The 19,571-nt window shown below is 33.8% G+C and overlaps 2 protein-coding genes and 1 non-coding gene across 4 annotated transcripts; 1 reads left to right on the top strand and 2 right to left on the bottom strand.

Annotated features, from left to right (window-relative positions):
* Nucleotides 1–220: 220 nt before the first annotated feature.
* LOC120092595 lies at nucleotides 221–2,088 on the bottom strand. Its single transcript, XM_039050731.1, has 2 exons — nucleotides 1,953–2,088; nucleotides 221–1,864 (listed from the first exon to the last, which is right to left on the bottom strand). Exon 2 carries the CDS (start codon nucleotides 1,737–1,739, stop codon nucleotides 441–443), a length of 1,299 nt encoding a protein of 432 aa, XP_038906659.1. The 5' UTR covers nucleotides 1,740–1,864; nucleotides 1,953–2,088; the 3' UTR covers nucleotides 221–440.
* A 4,640-nt stretch (nucleotides 2,089–6,728) lies between these two features.
* TRNAT-AGU lies at nucleotides 6,729–6,802 on the top strand. Its single transcript has one exon. It is a non-coding gene; the product is annotated as a tRNA-Thr (tRNA).
* A 2,900-nt stretch (nucleotides 6,803–9,702) lies between these two features.
* Nucleotides 9,703–18,817, bottom strand: LOC120068011 (flowering locus K homology domain-like). 2 transcript variants are annotated; one of them, XM_039019671.1, is made up of 9 exons: nucleotides 18,336–18,812; nucleotides 17,990–18,091; nucleotides 16,215–16,436; nucleotides 12,981–13,039; nucleotides 12,711–12,802; nucleotides 12,480–12,592; nucleotides 12,331–12,393; nucleotides 11,110–11,186; nucleotides 9,703–10,085 (listed from the first exon to the last, which is right to left on the bottom strand). In XM_039019671.1, exons 1-9 carry the CDS (start codon nucleotides 18,660–18,662, stop codon nucleotides 10,070–10,072), a joined length of 1,071 nt encoding a protein of 356 aa, XP_038875599.1. In that variant the 5' UTR covers nucleotides 18,663–18,812; the 3' UTR covers nucleotides 9,703–10,069. The 2 variants fall into 2 exon arrangements, with proteins under 2 accessions (XP_038875599.1, XP_038875600.1); XM_039019672.1 differs by lacking the exon at nucleotides 17,990–18,091 and having other exon boundaries at nucleotides 18,336–18,817.
* Between the last annotated feature and the right edge of the window lie 754 nt (nucleotides 18,818–19,571).

Genomic DNA, 19,571 nt, shown 5'->3' with positions numbered 1-19,571 from the left:
AAGACTCTTTGAAATATATGCTGCGATTCTAATCTAAAATGAAGTGTGTGGAGCAAGAACCATCAAGTGAGTGATGATCACTCATCCAATATTCATTTTTATGATATATATATTGTTAAATACTAATAGGTTAAGAGAAGTTCATTTTTATGTTATATATACATTTTTAAATACTGATAGGAAAAGAGAAAAACGACCCAGGAAAGCGTTGCTCAATGTATAAAGTACTAATTATTTTTAAAGTTAGAGGTTCAATCCTCGTTCTTAAGGCTAAAACTATTGAACTTAGGGGAGGTAGAGTGCGAGAATACTTTCAAAATATTGAAAAAGAAAAAAGAAATTAAAAAAATGAATATATCTTGGAGAGCAAATTACATATTTAACCTTAAATGTAAAAATGGCTTGGAAGAAAACCTTTTTAAGATTGAAGGCTTAGTCAATCAACTAAAATAGCTGCTGCTTGTGCTGCTGAATGACCCCCATCCTCCTCTCAATCTTTTATCTACTGAGGCCATCCTCTGAAGCTGTATTTGCTCCCTGAACTTGGCTATGAACTCACCCGCCTTCTTGTCAACCTCGTGAGCCCCCGATTCCGAATCTCCCGCCATACTCGAAGCAGCTTCTTCATCTGAACTCTCATAAAAACTTCCATCCTCCCTCTCAGAGTTATCTTTACCATCATCTGTCAGCTGACTCTCGGTGTCTTCCTTTTGCTCTTCAATCCCTGAGAATGTCGTCTTTGGAAAACGATTAGAATTACCAGCATTCGGGTTAACAACACCAGGCCATCCATGTTCTTTTCCATCTTCTCTCATATATGGTGACATTACACCTTCAAACTTATTCCCTATATTATCATCATGTTCAGCTTGGTTTCTATACATCTCTTGAGCTTTCATTTCCTCTATGGCAGTTGCATTTGCTCTAATTGTTCTTACAGATTTTCCCCGTGATAAAGCTTTTGGAATACTTGTGAAATTCCTGTCTAAACGTGGGGAACTTACGACGGATTCATTGCATTCAGACGAATTTTCTGGTTCAATCAGAGGGTCTTCAGAGCTCCCTCGACTGTTTTCAGACAGAGAACTCATACTATATTGTCGAGAATGCAACATTTTATAGGAAATGTTACCGAGTGATGACATTTTACGGTGCTTTCTCGTCGTAGATGACAACGAAGACGAGAGGGAACTAGGTTGTGATGACTGAGATAGATTAGAATGAAGAGAGCTTGATTTTTTCAGTGATTCAAATTGAGTTTCATCAATGGAGGGAGGCCTAAAATGGGAAGGGCGAAGAACAGCATTCCTAACTCCTCTCTCTCTCATCACATTCTTTCCAAATTTCTCACGCAATTGAAATGGGGACATTGATGCAATTACAGTCTCATCAAACTTTTCCTCCAAATTCATACAACAATTATCACCAAATTCACTTCTTCTTTCACAATTATTCTCAGAGCTCTTGGATGAACTTTTAGAACTCAAACAAGATTCATCACCACAATCGAATTCAACATCATCAGGTTCAGTAAGACTCGACCTCAAACTCCTAACAGGCAAACCTAGAGGTTTATAATTTACAATAGCTCCTGATTCCAACCATTCACCAGAACTACTACGATTTGTTTCAGCAACAACCACCACAGATCCACCCCTAGTATATCTCGATTTACAAGCACGACGGACATTATCAGCATCAGAAAATTCAAGAGAATTTTCGTACCTTTTTTTCGGCATTGAATAATGGAATTTGTCCTGTTGGCGAGATTGGCCATTAAAATCACTCACAGATCCAAGATTCGGCTGAATGTACAAAACTTCACTCAATTTCCTCTCGTCAGAAATACTAAAGTCGTCGACATCTTCAAAAATCGAAGCGACGTGAAACATCTTAGACAAATACGACTGCGGGTTTTCAAAATTGGAGAAGCGAGGTTCGTCTACACTTACCTGGATGTTCCTTCTGCTGAAGAGACCATAGGAAACAGCAATGCCGACGAACATGAGATGAAAAAGCTCCCAGAATTTGGTGAGCAAAGACTGATTGACGAATTCTGGAGCTTCGGAAGGGAAGAGAGGGAGGAGGAGGAGAAAAATGCAGAAGAAGAGGGATTTACAGAGGAACTGTGCGCAGGACTTGCTATGGTGAGCGGTAGATGTTGGTGGAAGTGGAGAATGGGGAGAATGGGGTTTGGTGAAAGGGGTAGAAGTTGAAGACGCCATTGATGAGATTTGTTGCAGAGCTTTGGAATTGGGATTTTGAGATTTGAGAGATGAAATGAAATGAAATGTTGGTGATGAAGAAAGGAAGACTTGAAGACAAGGTAAAGTTTTGTGCTCCCAATAAACACCACAATAATTCAAAGACTATCCTCTCCTTGCAACCGTTTGGTTGACAATGATTTTTTTTTAGGGTATGTTTAGTGGTCCGTAATCAAAATTGTTAATTAGTTTGTTGAGAACGTATTTAAATATTAAAAGTAGATGTGAGAGATTCGAACTACAAATCTCGTGATTTTTTAATATAATCGTATGTCAATTGAGTGTTCAATTTAGTTGAAATTAAAAGTTGTTTTGAATAAACTAATTAAAGTGTGCATAACTCAACCCTCCTTTTACTTTCTATTGTACTAAAAAAAGATTTTAAATAAGTTACATAATGTTTAAATATAATAAATATTGATCGATATTTTTTTAAAAAAATAAAAAATAAAAAACATTAAATGTTATAGGTGAAAGAGTTAGGAGATAATTGACCAAAAGACCCATTTTAAAGGTCCAAAATGGCAAATGACCCAATTTTTTTAAAAAAAATGTCAAATGCGCCTTTGTTGATATCATGACCAAGTGAAGTTGTGGTATTATCATTCTTTTTTCTTTTTCCTCTTCTTTTCTAGTGCGAGAAATCTTCCTCTACATATCATCTTCTTCTTCTTCTCTATACATCTTTTTCTTCTTCTCCAACACAACAAGTCCACACGAGTAACTCTGACGCGATCAACTATGGTGAGCAAGAGCGAAAGAGATAAGTGATTTTGTGAGTGAGAAAATGAAGAGAGAGTGAGAGCGAAACAAACAAGAGCAAGAGCAAGAGCAAGAGATAGCGATTTATAAGTGGAAAAAAAAAAAGAGAGCGAGAGCAAGATTGCTTTTCCGTGTGCGCGCAAGTATATTTTGGTAAATTCACCCAAATTTAACGTCAATAAAGGGTCATTCGACATTTTTTTCTTTTCAAAAATTGGATCATTTCACATTTTTTTTACCTAATTTTTGGATCATCCATCCTACGAATTTAAAAGTAAGCTAAGTATCTAAGTTCGAGGAAACGACCTAACGAAAAGTCATTCTTTAACGGTAGCTCTAAAAACTAACCCTAGAAAACAAGGTAGAGTTCACCATTTAGGAATGAGATTGCCTTCCAAGTTGAAGTTTCTGCAAACAAAATATTGGTTGAATATGTCTCCCGCTTCAACAATGAAGCACTTCTATTTGATGCATGATGAGAATGCTATGTGAACTAAAAACAACATTTTAATCATAAATTTGGAAACTATTATATATTAATAATGAGTTACAAAACCTATAACACTATTTTATAAAATGTCCACAAAACATGTAATAGTGTTACAAATTTTTGTTTTTCTTTTTTTGTTTTTTTTTTTTTACTTAGTTCATATATAAAATATATAGGATAAGAGAATCAAATCTATGCCATCGAAATTGATGGTACTAGCAGCATAGCTATGCTCATTTTCGCTACTTATTCTATACATGCCTAATATTTTAGGATGTGTATGACCCAAATAGCTCTGAAGTAGAAGTTGGGAAATAGGAAGTGTGAATTACACCCGTTGTTTGGTCCAAAGAGTTGGTGGGTCTCAGGAGTTTGTCAACTATTTACACTGAGGCCTCAGGAGTTCATAATTCTTTAGATTTTTTGACTCTTTATTCCTCACTATTTCACTCTTAATCCCAAATACTTTCTCAAAATGTTAATAGATTGTTAAATATGAATTTTTTTTTTTTTTTTTTTTTTTTTTTTTTTGTATTTAGTTGAAATTTTAGGTCTCATTTGATAACTATTTTGTTTTTGAAAATTAAACTTATGGACACTACTTTCATTTCTAAATTTCTTCCTTTGTTATCTACTTTTCATCATCAACGGTTTAAAAAATTGAGTTAGATTTTGAGAACTAAAAAAGTAACTTTCAACAAATTATTTTTGTTTTTGGAATTTGGCTAAAAATGTAACCATTGTAACTAAGAAAGACGCAAATTATTGTAAGAATTGGGATGAAAAAGACTTAATTTTCAAAAACAATAACAAAAACCAAATCCAAATGGTTACCAAACGAAACCTTAGAATTTGGTTTTTCCAATTAAAAGCAAAACTTATCATTGGTTAATAAATTTGAAAAAGTATTTAATAAGTCAATTAACATAAAAAATATAAAATAGACGCCTACAAACTCATTTAATAATCATTTGTTTTTTTGTTTTGATTTCTGAAAATTATACTTGTTGACTATAATCTTTGAATCCGTTTAGATTGGCTTTCAAAGTATTTATAGATACTTTTTTCACTTATAAACATTTATTTAAATATTTAGAAAGTTAATCCAAAAACATCATCCTTTGCAACTAAATACTTGAATTTTTAGTTAAATTTAAAAAACAAAACAATTTTTCTCCCTTTGTGATTGAATATGATGCATGGAAATGAATGCAATTACTCAATAATTTATAATTAAGTTCACTTACAAATTTTTGATGTTAAAACTAGATAATGTTTCAAGTTTTGTAATTATCTAAATTTAAGGTTTTTTTCCCTTTATGTAACAATGAGTTAATGTTGCCAACATAATCTTGGCTCTATGTTATTAATATGCAGCCCTCGAGGTTGAAGGTTCAATCCCCGCCTCTCAATTGTTGTAAAAAAAGATTAAAAAAAATAAATAAGCGATTGCTACTGATGATCCACACGGAAGAATTGACCCTAAAAATAAATTGTTTTTGGGTTGACTAGACAAATGACCAAAATAGTTTCAGTTTGGAAAAATGGCCAAGTTGATGAATCTATTATTTTTAAAATCTTAAAATGGACAAATATACCCTCGTTGTCCAATCTCTACAATTATGGTTTGTTTTAAACCAATCCAATAAATTAAAAACAATGTTAAATAATCTTAACTACCCTACCAAACATCTCAAAAAAATATTTTAAATTTACCATGATATATTAATTCAACAAACTAAAAAATAATGTTTTTGAAAGAAAAAAAATTAAAAGATTTGGTGTAAAGTTAAGTGTCAATCTCTAATGATATCATCATACGAGCCACCATAACCCATCATAACTATCAAATAAAAACTTAATCCATATGGTATAAGTAAAAAGAAAGTATTGCCTAAACAAAATCTACAAAATCTAAGAAAAAAACCATAATTAAACATTAATTGATGAAATATTACCTAAATAAATACATTGTATACAGAATACTTATTGATTAAATCTCCACCATAAATAATCTTAATCATATTTTGCTACTGGTCTAATATTAAAAAAAAAAAAAAACAAGAGTTTAAAATTGGGTGACACGAATACTTTGTAACAATAAAAAGTTTGTAGTTTAAGTCTGCAAGTACAAATCAACCAGTATACAAATACTTTATAATAACAAATTAAACCTTAGGATGAGAATGATGATAATACTATATATTAGAAATAATTTTTCCGAAAACAACTTCTCCTTCCGAGACACATTCTTAGAAATAATTATTGAAAATTATGAGAAAATACCTTGTATTTGAAGATATTTAACAATGTATTTCCAATTAGGGGTGGAAACGGTTCGATTCGGTTCGGTTTGTTGGTCAAACCGAACTTAATCGAATTTTTTAAAATGTGAAACTGAACCGAATCGATTTATTGGTTCAAACTAAACCGCATATATGCAGTTCGGTTCGATTTCAAATTCGGTTTTGGCATTTTTAAAAGATCCATGTTATATTCTTTTTTAATTAAAAACGGTTTGGTTCGGTTTGGTTTTAAATTCAGTTTTGTTCTTTAAATTAAAAGTGGTCTGGTTTTAAATTCGGTTTTACTCTCTATATATTAGTTAAAAACGGTTCGGTTTGATTTCAAATTCGGTTTTCGAAAGTGAAAGTGAACCGAACTGAATTAATTCGGTTTCAAAATTTCTTCAAACCGGATCGAACCGCATATTTCGGTTTCACTGAGTTTTCAGTTCGATTTTTGTAGTTTGAATGACCATCTCTATTTCCAATCTTCAACAATTTCAACTCTACCATGTCCATCATCATGCTAAGATGGTTTTCATGATCAAAACCAAACCAATATTTTCAATTGGAGAAATCGGAACTAATCCATTATTGAATCAAATAGATTTTCTACAATCTCTTTATAACTCTCATTCTCAGTATGAATGTATTCTGGTCACGAGAGAAAGAACAAATTTTGGTATTCATCCAATTTAACACTCTAGTCAACTTCACTAAAACTACCTTCAAATGGTAAGAGACAATTGAGGAAATATTATAATAGTAGTGACGATCTACCGGCAACGTGAACTTTTTCTTGTGGTAAACACAAAACAATGCAATTTCTCAATTGTTTTCCTCTTGTGATCTAACTTCTAAGAAACTTGCCTATGCTTTAACATCCTAAACTAGAAAAAAGTAAGTAGATCACTGGAGGACGTGAATGCTTTCATAGCTCAGTTGGTTAGAGCACCCGTTTAGTAAGCGGGAGGTCTTGAGTTCAACTCTCAATGAAAGCATGTTTTCCTTTTATTTTGATAAGAATGCGTCAAAATCTCCAATAATCTTATAAAATATGAATCTTAATTTTAAAATACTTTTCACCCTACATTATTTGCATGTTTAAATGTGGTTAAATGGTTAAACATATCCCTGAACTTTTTCATTTATTTTAAAAATATTTTCACACTTTTAAAAGTAACAATATCATCCTTAAATTTTCACAAATATTTTAAAAGTAACAATATTACTCTTAAATTTTCACAAATGTTTTAAAAGTATCATTGAAGTATAAATCTTTGAAACTTTTGACAAATTTTGTTGAAATATGGAATGATGTGGTAGTGATTTAAAAAGACAATTTAGATCATCACATCATTCTAGGTGTATGGATTAGAATTCGATGATGAATTTTTCATCCTCAACCCGTGCGACTTAAGAAGGTTTTTTTAGTACAATATTAAATTTTATCCAATAAATACCTATAAAACACTTATAAACGATCACACGAGTACATTTTACACTCCATCTTCACTCTCAAATAAACAAGAAAAGAAGAAGTGTGGGGTGAGTGAGCTAGTGGGGGTGGCTAATCGCCCACTTCCCTTATAATTGGAAGCCCACTCTCCATGGTCAAGTAATTGCCCTACATTTTAGGCACCTACCCCACGAACATGGCCCACTAACGAGTAACTACCACGTCCCATATATTACTCCACTCTCCTACACATGGACAACTTCCCACTCATCTATTTTTCTTAGGTAATCACTCATGATCTAGGCACAACCGTCTAGGATCTAGCTAACTGTCCACATTGGAGGTAACCACCCATGATCTTAGAATAACTACCATGACCAAGAGTAAGCACCCATCTTGCCATCAAAACTGCTAGCCACTCACCACTTGTTACACACCACTTCACCACTCTTCCAAGCTTCTTGTCAGCATGTGTTGGACTAAGTATGACTATTAGTGATAATCTTCTATCCTCAGGTGTCTCACAAAAATATCTGTCATGTATCATGGGTCCAAGTAAGTCAGCTCCGAAATTGTTGGGTTGCACTTTTACTCACCCTGAACAAGCTCCTACTCGCAGCAAAGTAGCACCGAATCGCTTGTGCTAGATGGCACTAAGGCTGCACCTCCCGCACACATGTGAGTGTTGCCTTGTCACTTGCTGCTTGGCGCATGCCTTTGACTCTCGTGCTTTTGTTTGGCGTTGCACGTACTTAGCGTCCCTTTCCATTGAATGTACTGCCACCCAATACCTTAAACTTTTAGGTCAATCGATGATTTAATATGGTATCAAAATAAGTGGTCTAGGAAATCCTGTATTCAAACTCTTACAATGTTATTTCCTCCCCAATTAATATTGATTTCCACTTGACGGGTCTTCTATATTTCATGCTCATAAATGAGGGGGAGTGTTAGATGATATAATAATAAATTTACTTTCACCCATCAACTTAAACTTTTAGGTCAATCGATGATTTTACATTTACCCATCACTTCTTTTGGATCAATAAGTGATTTAACACTTAAAGTGCTTGTTTGCGTGCGACCTCCTGTGCTGCCTTCCTTGCTCTTCACCCATGTATTGCCCATGCACATGCCATGGCATCAATTAGCACAAGGCTCAAGGACTGAGATCCTAATACTAGGTCATCACAACAAAGTTTTAAATCTTGATTTTTGTTCAAATTCTAAAAGATTTCCATTTCAAGGGTAGTTTTAAAATGTTCGTGAAAGTCTAAAGGCAATATTGTATTTTTTGAAAATATAGGGATATTTTTAAAACAAAGAGCAAAATTCAAAGGTAATTGTTATAATTTAGCCTAAAATGTTTTTAAGGCAACTTTAATCTAAAATAAAGAATTAGAGCATCTAAATGATGAAATAAACGATGATTCAAAGCATTAAAGACTCGGACGACGAGCTTTCAAACTCTTTTAAGGTGTACTTTTCCTAAAGAGTTGAGAAATAAGAGTTATGAACTCCACTCCCTGTTTGGCCCAAGGAATTGATGAATCTCACTACTAAGATCACATCAAATTTATAACTTATCAAGTTCTCGGTACATGTTTGGGAGTGATTTTGAAATTGTTAAGATCACTTTTATCATATTCAAAATCACTCTAAAATATACTTTTAATCATTCAAAGTTAATTTAATATCTAATTTTACACTTTTAAATACAATTTTTATATCATCAAAGCTAATTTTGAATGATAAAAATTATGTTCAAGAGTGATTTTGAAAGTGATTCTAGTCATTTCAGAGTCACTCTCAAACATGCTCTTACACCATGGACCTGAAAATTCATGAATTCATAACTCTCTAAACTTCATAATTCCTTAAACTTCACTATTTTTCTCATTTCTCAAAACACCCCCTTAAAGAAATTGTTCCAAATATTGCATTGTTGAAGACAGAAGCTTTTAAAAAATGGTACTTAAAGCACTAAAAAAAGTTCCAAACAGAACCTAAAATTTCAAATTCACTTCATTAAGGTTAGAATTAACAAATAAAATAATTTATTTCCCAAACATTTTAAGACTCGTCTCAACAAAATTATTTAGATCACATTTAGTAACCATTTGATTTTGAATTTTTGTGCATTTTTGTTTTTAATAATTAAATCTATAGATAATACTTTCACTTCTAAATTTCATTTGTTATATACTTTTTACCAATGATTTAAAAATTCAAGCCAAATTTTTTTATAAAAAAATTTAAAAACTTATTTTTATTTTTAAGATTTAACTAAAAATCCAACTATTATACTTAAGAAAGATACAAACCTTACAAAATGGTTACCAACGGGCCTCAATAGATTTGGCTTCAACTTGTATGGCTATTGTATGGCTAAGGAGAGATGACTTACCCACGTATTTCCATACCGAAAAAAGATTACATTTGTACGTTAAACGATCGTACTAAAAGCAATAAGATACCGAGCAAATTAGAGATCAAAGTTTAGTTCAGGACTAGAGAGCTCCAAGCCAAACTTTACCTAGCAGCCTCTAATAGCTATAGAAACTCTTAAGTAGTTAATATAGAAAATATTCAGAAAACTATTTGCCACAATTACAATATGTCACATTTTTCAAAAAATAAAATAGAAAAAAAAAGGAAGCCATTATTCCAAAATCCTGCAGCACTTCATTAACTGTACTAATCAGATCATATCCACCCAGTCATCAGATTGAAGTTTGTAGGAGCTGTCCTTCAGAGCTTCCCGTGCAGCTGTTGCCATTACAACTAACAACTCTTTCTGTTTTGAGATTTACCACATCTGCAGACTGAACAACATTGTATCAAATGAGCTGAAACAAACAGGAATCTCGTTTTTGTTACCAAAAGAACCCATTAATATTTTTGGTTATATATGATCGGTGTGCATGTTTGTCCTCAACTTCAATTTAGTTTTAAGGATTCTAATTCTTTCCTTCTTTTCTTAACATCCGTGAGTGTTTGAGTCAACTTATACGTACCTCAACTAACCTATTAAATCTTAGGTAAGTGACCACTATGGATTGGCTAAACCAATCATGTGTTCTTTCAATTTAATCCTCGTCTTTGGCTTAACCAAAAGTTGACAACTGTGTTACATGTGCTTTTTGGATGGGACTAATATTGAACCAAAATCAAATTAAAACATAGAGATCAAATTGAAACCATGCAGAATTCTCAGGTTAGTAAAGAGTTCAATAGTCTAAACTATAAAACAGAGTATCTATCTACTCGAGATGAGAAATCATGCTACCACAATTATATGTTGCTCTCTCGTTCAGACTACAGACTAGAGATGGGGTGATTTTTTTCACCCTAGTGTTTCTAGAATTGTCAAAACATTTGATTAGAAATTTTTGGGGGGAAAGAATGATTAGTCTCTCTAAGAAATCTATTTCCTCTAAAGATTGTGAATCCGAATGGACTAAAAGCACCTTTTTCACGACGTCAAAAATCATACCAAATTCCCTACCTGTGCTACACCAAAGCTAAATATAGAAATATTATATTATATAACTTGACAAAGTCTACCATTCAGTATATCATTTTCTTTTCCGGTGGAAGTTCAAGTATTGGTCATTCTTGTCTCTAAATGGAGTGTTACCGATACCACCGAGTACAACTTAAGGTTTTGAATTTTCTGTTACCAACACCATGGTCGTATGATTTTGATGAAACTTCTGATTTTTTTCCTTTTCTTCTTTTTTGGGATGAGATCCTAGAACTTGGACAATGACTTCACCACAGGATTTTTTTTTTGCACGAAGAGAGAGAGAGAGAGAAAGAGAATGTCAGTTATGAAGGAAAACCTACGCTGTCTGTTGAACACCAGCTTGTCGTATCACCTGAGAATAAATATATTCATCAACCCTTTGCTTTGCCAATGCTACCTGATAACCATCCACAAAACAATACAAAATGATGCTCCGTCACATAAAAGAAAAGAAATGCGAGAGAGGTGTTTGAAAAAAATCAAGGTATGCTCAAGATATTCTGAAGCTACTCAATTTCTGGCATACCGAGTTTTTTTTATTTGATCTTTCAGAAATTAATAATAATAAAATATAATAATTATTTATACAGATAAAATAATTTATTTATATACTAAAAGAATATCTACCGAATTTTCTTCAATGAAAAATATAAAAACGATCACTATTTAGTACCCATGGAAACAAAAGTCAGTCCAACATCTTTTATTTAATTATTCTCTACCAAGAAAATGTGAGAAAAAGAACACCCCCAAATCACTTGCACATCATGCTTGTCTTTTTTAATTAAAAAAGAAATTGCCTGCTTTAAGCAAATAACCAAACAAGAAGATAAAAAACACACTTAAAAGTTATTTTCATTCAAAGATAAACATCCAAAAAAATATATCAAGACAACTTATTTACAACGTTTGACAATGCCAACTGCAAAATATTAGTAAATTATACTCATCTTATATCAGATCGGTATCATCAGCCACTTCAAGGTCAATATCTTTGAAACGAACAATAAGCAAACACAACACAAGAAAGGTGCACAAAAAGTCAAAAACCAACGCACTCTCAGGTGTTAATCATACAATTATTTTCATTTGTTAAAATTATTTTTTTTAATATCCATATTTCATTCAATTACATCCACACAACCACAAAATAATATGTTTAGGAAATCAGTATCACACATACATCATTGTCGAAACTAAAGTTGATAAATTTTTTTTTTAAGGAATATGTTTTCAGCATAAATGATTTTGACATTACAACTTACAGATGGATTTTTTTCCCCTTTAATTATCTAATTCAAATGTTTTCTTTTTACTTGCATATTTACTGCGTGTAACACAGAAATATAGGCGTGCTTGACAACATTATTTTTTCAGCTTTCAAATCTGTCAACAGACCAGCTTATTTTTTACAAAATCAGAAAAATAAACCCAAACAGTTTTGCCTGTAATATACATCATTATCGAAACTCAAAATTTTATTTGCACATTCACGAATTGGGGCTAGTTCATGAAACTTAAGATAAGAGAAAAACTCATGCCTGTTCAGCACTTCCACCAAACTGTATTTGCCTGTAATTTTGTTCACCTCTGCCACCACAAACCTGTAAAGAATAATGTAGGGATATTGAATTAGGAATGGAATTCCAGGATCTTTCATAATGAAAATAAAACTGCTTGGTTTTCTGACCTTGATAGTAGCCCCAGATTCATTTCTGATTCTTGATATGTTAAAGCCACCAATCCCGATCAACCCACCCACCAATGTCTCCGATATCAACATCTCGAAGGTTACATAATTAACTGCAAGATTGGTTTTCCTAAAGATGATGTGGTTAGAAGAAAAAATATTAAAACTTCACAGACACACAAAAGACGGAATCAGAAATGATTTATTTGATCCAGAAAACCACTGAATAACCTGAGGTTGGATCCATATATGACTGTGGCGGGTGCATTGTATTATAATTATATGTTGGGCTAACGGAAATGACTTGCCGAGGTGGATTTACCCTGAAATTGAATTCAACCCAAAATCACTAAAAAAAATAGGAAGAAAAATAGGACACCGAGTTTTGACTGATCTCAAGAAACATCTGCTGCAATTATCTTGTACTCCACAAAGTTTATGTAAATGTTTCAGAAGTGTGCATGAATCAGATAAACTCTCAGACTTTGTTCAAATTAGGACCTTAGCTGATTGCCTATCTCCTCAAGAGCCTTCAAAACTGCCGGAATATCCCCTGATATCTGAGTTCCAAATGAAACATAACCGATATTAATGCTGGCTCTTATAGTTATAAACATGATCTTAGACATCTCAAAAAATGAGATTAGGGACACGATGTGATAACAAGACATGAAAAGTAGCCCAGCAATGTGAGAATGAGTATGACAATTTCAAATCATTTGCATAAAGTTTCAATAGATGATTTGACAAACATTATGTGAAGTGAACATTTAAGAATGACTGAGCAACTTGAAATAAAAAATTCTTGGCATGTAAAACTTAAAATTATTAACGAGAACAGTATCTTGAAGAATAAGACAGGCAGAAAATTCTAGCAACCTTCTCATTGCTAAGACCGATTTCCATTCCCTAACTACTTCACAGGGTCTTCATTCCTATCCCAAAGCAGAGGAAGCAGCAATGGAGTATAGCAATCTTGAAAGAAACAGTGTAACTTATCTTCTAATGCCAATTTTAAATTCCAAAATGAAACTGCTTCTCAAACAAACAAACCCCTCTTGAAACTCCAATTTCTCACAAAGAAAGCGCAGTAAAATCTATAGATAGTAATAGTCTGGTATAGATTACAGAGTGAAATCGCAATGTCCCACAAAGGAACAAGAACTTGTAGAATGAATGTTTAAGAAATATTATCCAGGTGCATGACTACAAAAGCTATCAACAATTTCCATCTCATTATATGAAAACATAGTTACAAATCAAACTGGGAAGGAGCAATAAAGACAGACAGCAAAGAAGACTCAGAAATGGCTAAAAACAGTGGTCCATACAATTCACTAAGCTGAGTTTCATTGATCTATAAATCTGAGCATTACAAAATTCACCAGGTGGGAATATTCTAAAGAGGAAAAAAGAAAAAAACTGCAGATGAGAAGAGAATTGGAAAAATTTCTAAATTTTGAACAGAGTCCACTGGTTAAAATTTTTCCCACTTTTCACCGAGGCTTATGCCTCTCACACCTCAATGGCACAAGCACAAAGGCTCAAGCCTCCTTTCACCTTACACAAAGCCTAAGCCTTGAGGCCACCCCACCTCGAGGCTGATGCCTCAAATGATTATGAAAACATGGTCCAAAACCCCTAAAGAATGACAAAGAAGCCTGCATGCCAATGAAAAGCATCCTTCTCCCTAAAAGAGTGAGACGACAAACCTTCTCCATCAAATCCCCACAATTCCTACTGCTCCAAACGAATGAGATTCCAAAAGCATTATGAAACCTAGAACTTATCGATTGAGCATAATAGCAACCCGAAATAATATGGTCAAGATTCTCTAACACATCTTTACGATGGGAGCATCACTATAGTCCAAAAAAGAAGGGAGAATGTATTAGCACGTGGTCTAAAGTGTACTCTTCCATGCAAGACTTGCCAAACAATGAACTTAACCTTTATGGAGAACTTAATTTTCCAGCGTGAATAAAATGAAGGGATGATCAAGAAGAGAAAGAGTCCTCATAAGAAAGACAAGATAATCGGAAGAGAAGCCCGAGGAAGGAGAAGGTGATAAAAAAGAGAACCAGGGTACTTAACAACTCCAAAATAGAACACAAAGAGGTACCCTCCAACGACTCCCTATGAGCGAGAAGGGAATGAAACCCCAAGGTGAGAGCTAAAGAAGGAACAAATCCTTGAGGTGCATGTGCAAAAGAGGTGCAAAAAGTGAAGCCTCTACCTTCTCACAAGGAACTCTTAATACAACCATTTTCCAGTTTCCACTCTAGTAGAGACCAACCTACATAGGACATCGACCACTAGTATAAAGAGAAAATGGGAGTGAGAGTCTCACACTGCCTAAGTCCTTGGAAGCAAAAATCCTCCCTCTTGGCATGTTGGTCATTCCTCACACAACTCAACATCCTAGCCCTCCACTTATACCTGAACCCTTCCTCTAGAGAACCTTGTCAAGAACGCCCCATCCACATGATCATAGGTTTTTTCAAAATTTTAAAAGTAAAACCTTTCTATTTTCTAGTGTTTTATTCTTCAATACATGATTTTGCTAGCCCGGTCCAAAATTTGTCTTTTTGCAATAAAGGCGCCCTCCAAATTTAAAATTGTGCTAGGAAGAACCTCTCTCAAGTGATCAGCCACAATCTTGTAAAGACATAAGATCATGACTACGTTTATTGTTCTTAAATTCCTTAATCTAGTATGCATTTCATTTTCAGAAATGAAACAAACATAAGTTTCATTAATCGATCTGCACCTGCCAATCACCCTTCTCATAAAATTCTCGAAAATATTATAAAGATCCTCCTAACCTCCCAGTGATCCTGATAGAAGCCCATGGAGAAGTCATCGGGGACAAGAGACTTGCAACTATCAAAAAATTAGGTTACTTCAATTTGAATTGAAATCAAGAAGCACTTTAATACTTTTTGGTTTAGTTACTTCCAAAGCTAAACGGTTTGGTTTGATCTCCAAATATGGCGAAAATAAAATAAAGTCGAACTGCGCACACCTCTACTTTGGGGGTGGAGTGGATGAGAACAGTGACATGAAAGCAGGATCTACGACTAGGAAGTATTTCCTCCCAATATTTCATATCTTGAAGCTCAAGAAAGCAATAAGGGAATATCACCAAGCTCCACTTTCTACAGCTATAAACGATAGCCTTCAAGTAGATTTTGAGCCTCAACTACTCGAGGATGAAAATATTGATGATGAGTGAGGTCAATGTAGCTAAGAGATAACTTCGCTAACCCCAAACGATTTTTCAACTAGCCATTAGATGACATTAGAATCATCTACTAATGATTACAATCATAACAAATTAATAGCCAAAACCAAACATTACAAAACTACAAAAGTAGGGATATGTATTGTGTGGTCAATATTCATATCAAGAATCACCGAATACTAGTTAGCGACATTCTACTCACGAAAGTCAATTTTTTCTCAGTGAACATTTAGAAAACGTTAAAAAAGTAGAACCAAAACTCATTTTCAGCTCATTACTTTCAATGGGCAAACTACTAAAACATCTTGCTCAATATTTAAATGAAATAGCATCAAGCATAGCTGTAACATTGGTCATATCATTATGATACAAACAAATAGTGATGAACTTAATCGGAAGGAAAGAAGGATACACTATAATACTTGTTTCTCATAAAAAAAATAATGATACACTATATATGTGCTAAATTCTGACAGAGTGGAAAAACTCACTTGCACCACTCGGTCAGATTCGTGAGCAGATGCACAAAGAGGTAATTGATTTGGGGCAAGAATCGTAATTGATGCACCAGAAGAATTCCTCAATTTCTCAATATTTTGACCTGAGGCACCAATCAAGGAACCTGCTTGAGATCCTGCTATTAGGAGCCTTATAGTATTGGCAGCCACATGCCCTGTTCCAACTTTTAGTTCTTCAACACTCGTACCATCTTCCTGTAAAAATATGATAAATATAATTAAAAAATAAAAATAAATAAAAGAAGTAGCAGATACAAAATTCTAAAAAATGATCCAAAATAAATATGAGAAGCTATCATTCTATTTTACCACGCTGACATTTGCACTTCAAGAAGAGGGACTAATTAATTGATCAAGTATTATGGACAGGTTATTTAGGAAAAAAGATAGCAGTCCAAACTTGTACATTAAAACAATGATGGCTGCCAAGCTAAGTCATCAAATATACTACATGTTCTTGACATCAGAGGGGTAGTTTAATTTGTCAAGGGGCATGTAAGTGTAAGCTAGCTAGCTCAATTGCACATTGTTACTCATAAAAAAATAAAAAAGAACCAATCACATGATGAAAGTGCTGTTACTTACCCTTCCTTGAAAATCAATAACTTCAAGTGTTGTCTTTTTATTTTCATCTAGATATTTAACTTCTTGATATGGGAAAAAACAAAATTTTTAAGGCAGTCAAAGGACTAGAGTTGCCAGCCTTTGATTGAAGTCATTAACACCAGTTACCTCCATGATTACTGCCTCATTATACACGTCAATATAGCAAAGAAACATTCATGAAGAAGCTTTCAACCATTGTGGATAAGGCATATCTTCTTATTTATACATCAACCATTGCAGATACGGAATATGTTTTATTTTAATACATATAAAAGTGTAACTTCTATTAAAAAGAATAGCCTGCAGAAAAGAACTTCCGAACACCAGAGAAGAAAAACAGAACATAAAGCAATATAACAGGAGATTGCTCTAATTGTTAAGAACAAAAAATTCCCAAAGAGAGGCATTTAAATTTGTTACACTCCAAACCTCCTCCAATACTCTTATGTATTCCTAAGAATATCCTATTTCTCTCAAGGCACAAATTCCATAAAATAGGAAAAAAAAAAAAAAAAAAACCAATTGCCAAAGAACCTGACTCCCGAAGGAGAATTATTAACAAGCACCTCCTCCAACATATCCTTACCCTCACAACCACTGAGATGTAGCCGAAAGCTCTTAAACAGATAAGTCAATAATTGATTGTGAATATGTGTAAACACAAAGTTGACAGCCTCAACTTGAAGGGAATTAACAACAACATATTTGAATAAAACTACAACAATTAAAAACTAAAGAACTTCTAGCACTAACTGCATCACTCTGACTGTGGCTAAATTGACCCAAACATGTCCCAGAAACTGTTTCAAAGTTTCACGGTAGACTGACATCGGTTTAAATTGTTTGTCACTCTCTTTTGGTTCCTTTTTTTTTTTTTTTTGGAGTTCAAATTCTTTGTCGCTTCCCTGCACGATATGCATTACCGTACTAGGAAAATCCAAAACCATGGATGAAGATCTTTGGACAAAGTCCCCAGTGTTTAACCTTCCTAAAGAAGCCACAAATAACTTGGTTTTCTTTGAAATTGGCGAAATTGGCCTTTCCACAACATAAACAAAGAAAATACTCTTGAGACTCAACATCACACAAGAAAATACATATAACATCTCTACAGCACAGTCTAGCAGTTAGCGATGTATGACCTTCAATATCAGTGCTGCAATTTGCTGAAGTGCTTTCTCCGCATCAGTAACCGAATTATCATTGTCCTTGGAACTTATAATGATAACACGTTCTTCATACCGCTGAAACATCAACAAAAGCTCATATAGTCACCAATACAACGACCATTTGACATACATTACAACACAACCAGCAAAATATTTAAGAGAAAAAAAAACCGCCGCTAAAATTAAACATAGTGAAAAAACATGAAGCTTTCTTTTAGTACTTCCTCCATAGCCAAACAAAAGAAAAGAGTAGCAAAGAAGAAACGCGAAACGAAAAACCCTAACCCGAAGCTCTCAAAATCAAATACAAGAACCATACCGCGACTGCATCCGCAATCTTAATTGTAGCTTTGGTCTCCTCACGAACCTTCTGGATTCGGCAACCAACTTTACCAATAACCTTCCCGATCTGCTTCGAGGGCACAACGATTCTGAAAAGCACGTCATGAGCCTTCGCCTGTCTCTTGGGAGCCGATACATCTGAGGCCTCCGAATTGGGAACGATCGGGTCGTCCTCTCGTCGGCGTTTGCCGGTGACGGTATGTCCGGGCTCGGAAACCAATAGAGTTCCCGGTAAGGGCATAGAAACAGGAAGGGGAGCCATGGGGGGAATGGAAGGGTATAGAGGAATATCACCTGGTTGCATATTAGGAGGAATCTTCAGGGCAGTGAGGAATTGAAGATGGGCGTATCAGGATGAAGACGTGAATGCAGAAAAGAAATGATGATAGTTGATGATGATACCATAGAGAACCAGCACAAGACGATGGAGAACGAGAGCCAGAACAGAAAGGGCTAGTTTTAGTTTTATATATACAACTATTTTAGCATACTGCACTGTATGTCCTAAGCATAGACATTTCTTCTAGGTTAAATTTCCAAATTCTTTACCACTCTATTTCAAATTGGTTGATGTAATTTTAGTTTGATATGATGCTATGCTTTGACCTAAAATTTTGGTCCAAAATAAAATTTGTCCCATTTATTAAATTTAAGTTCTTTTCCTCTCGCTTGTATCATTATTATCGAAAAAACCTTATTATATACGCATTTGAATTCTTAATTTTCGACTTCATTTCTCGTTACAATACATCCTCGCTTTCAATCTTTACTCTTAACATTTTTGTTCCTTGCTACTTTTGTTACTAGACATCCTGATTTTCGATCTTTACTTTTGACTCTCACTCTTCTTACTTTAAAAAGAGCGAGAGAAAAGAGTAAAGAACAAAGAGTGGGAGAGAGTGAAGAGCAGAAAAACCTAAACCTTAAGAAGTGAGAATAATGAGAGCAGGATGTTAATCCACATGCACAATGTTCTATTTCAATAATTTCATACTAACATGACTTGAGCAAGAGGTTAAAATTAAACCAAAATTTTTAAAAATCGAATTAGATTTTTTTTTGGGCATTTCAAATTGGATGATTCGTACAAAAAGAACCATTTTATTATAACTAGTTAAAAGTTCATCGCGTGGTTAAAATTTGTTATTATTTTATTTTCTATAGTAAAATTTGAATATTGAATCGATATATAATTCATTTAGTTTGAATAATA

Source organism: Benincasa hispida, chromosome 12 (genome assembly GCF_009727055.1).
Source record: "Benincasa hispida cultivar B227 chromosome 12, ASM972705v1, whole genome shotgun sequence".
In the NCBI taxonomy this organism is placed as follows: Eukaryota; Viridiplantae; Streptophyta; class Magnoliopsida; order Cucurbitales; family Cucurbitaceae; genus Benincasa; species Benincasa hispida.
Note: the sequence above shows the minus strand (reverse complement) of the source record. Positions and strands in the feature narration are given on the sequence as shown.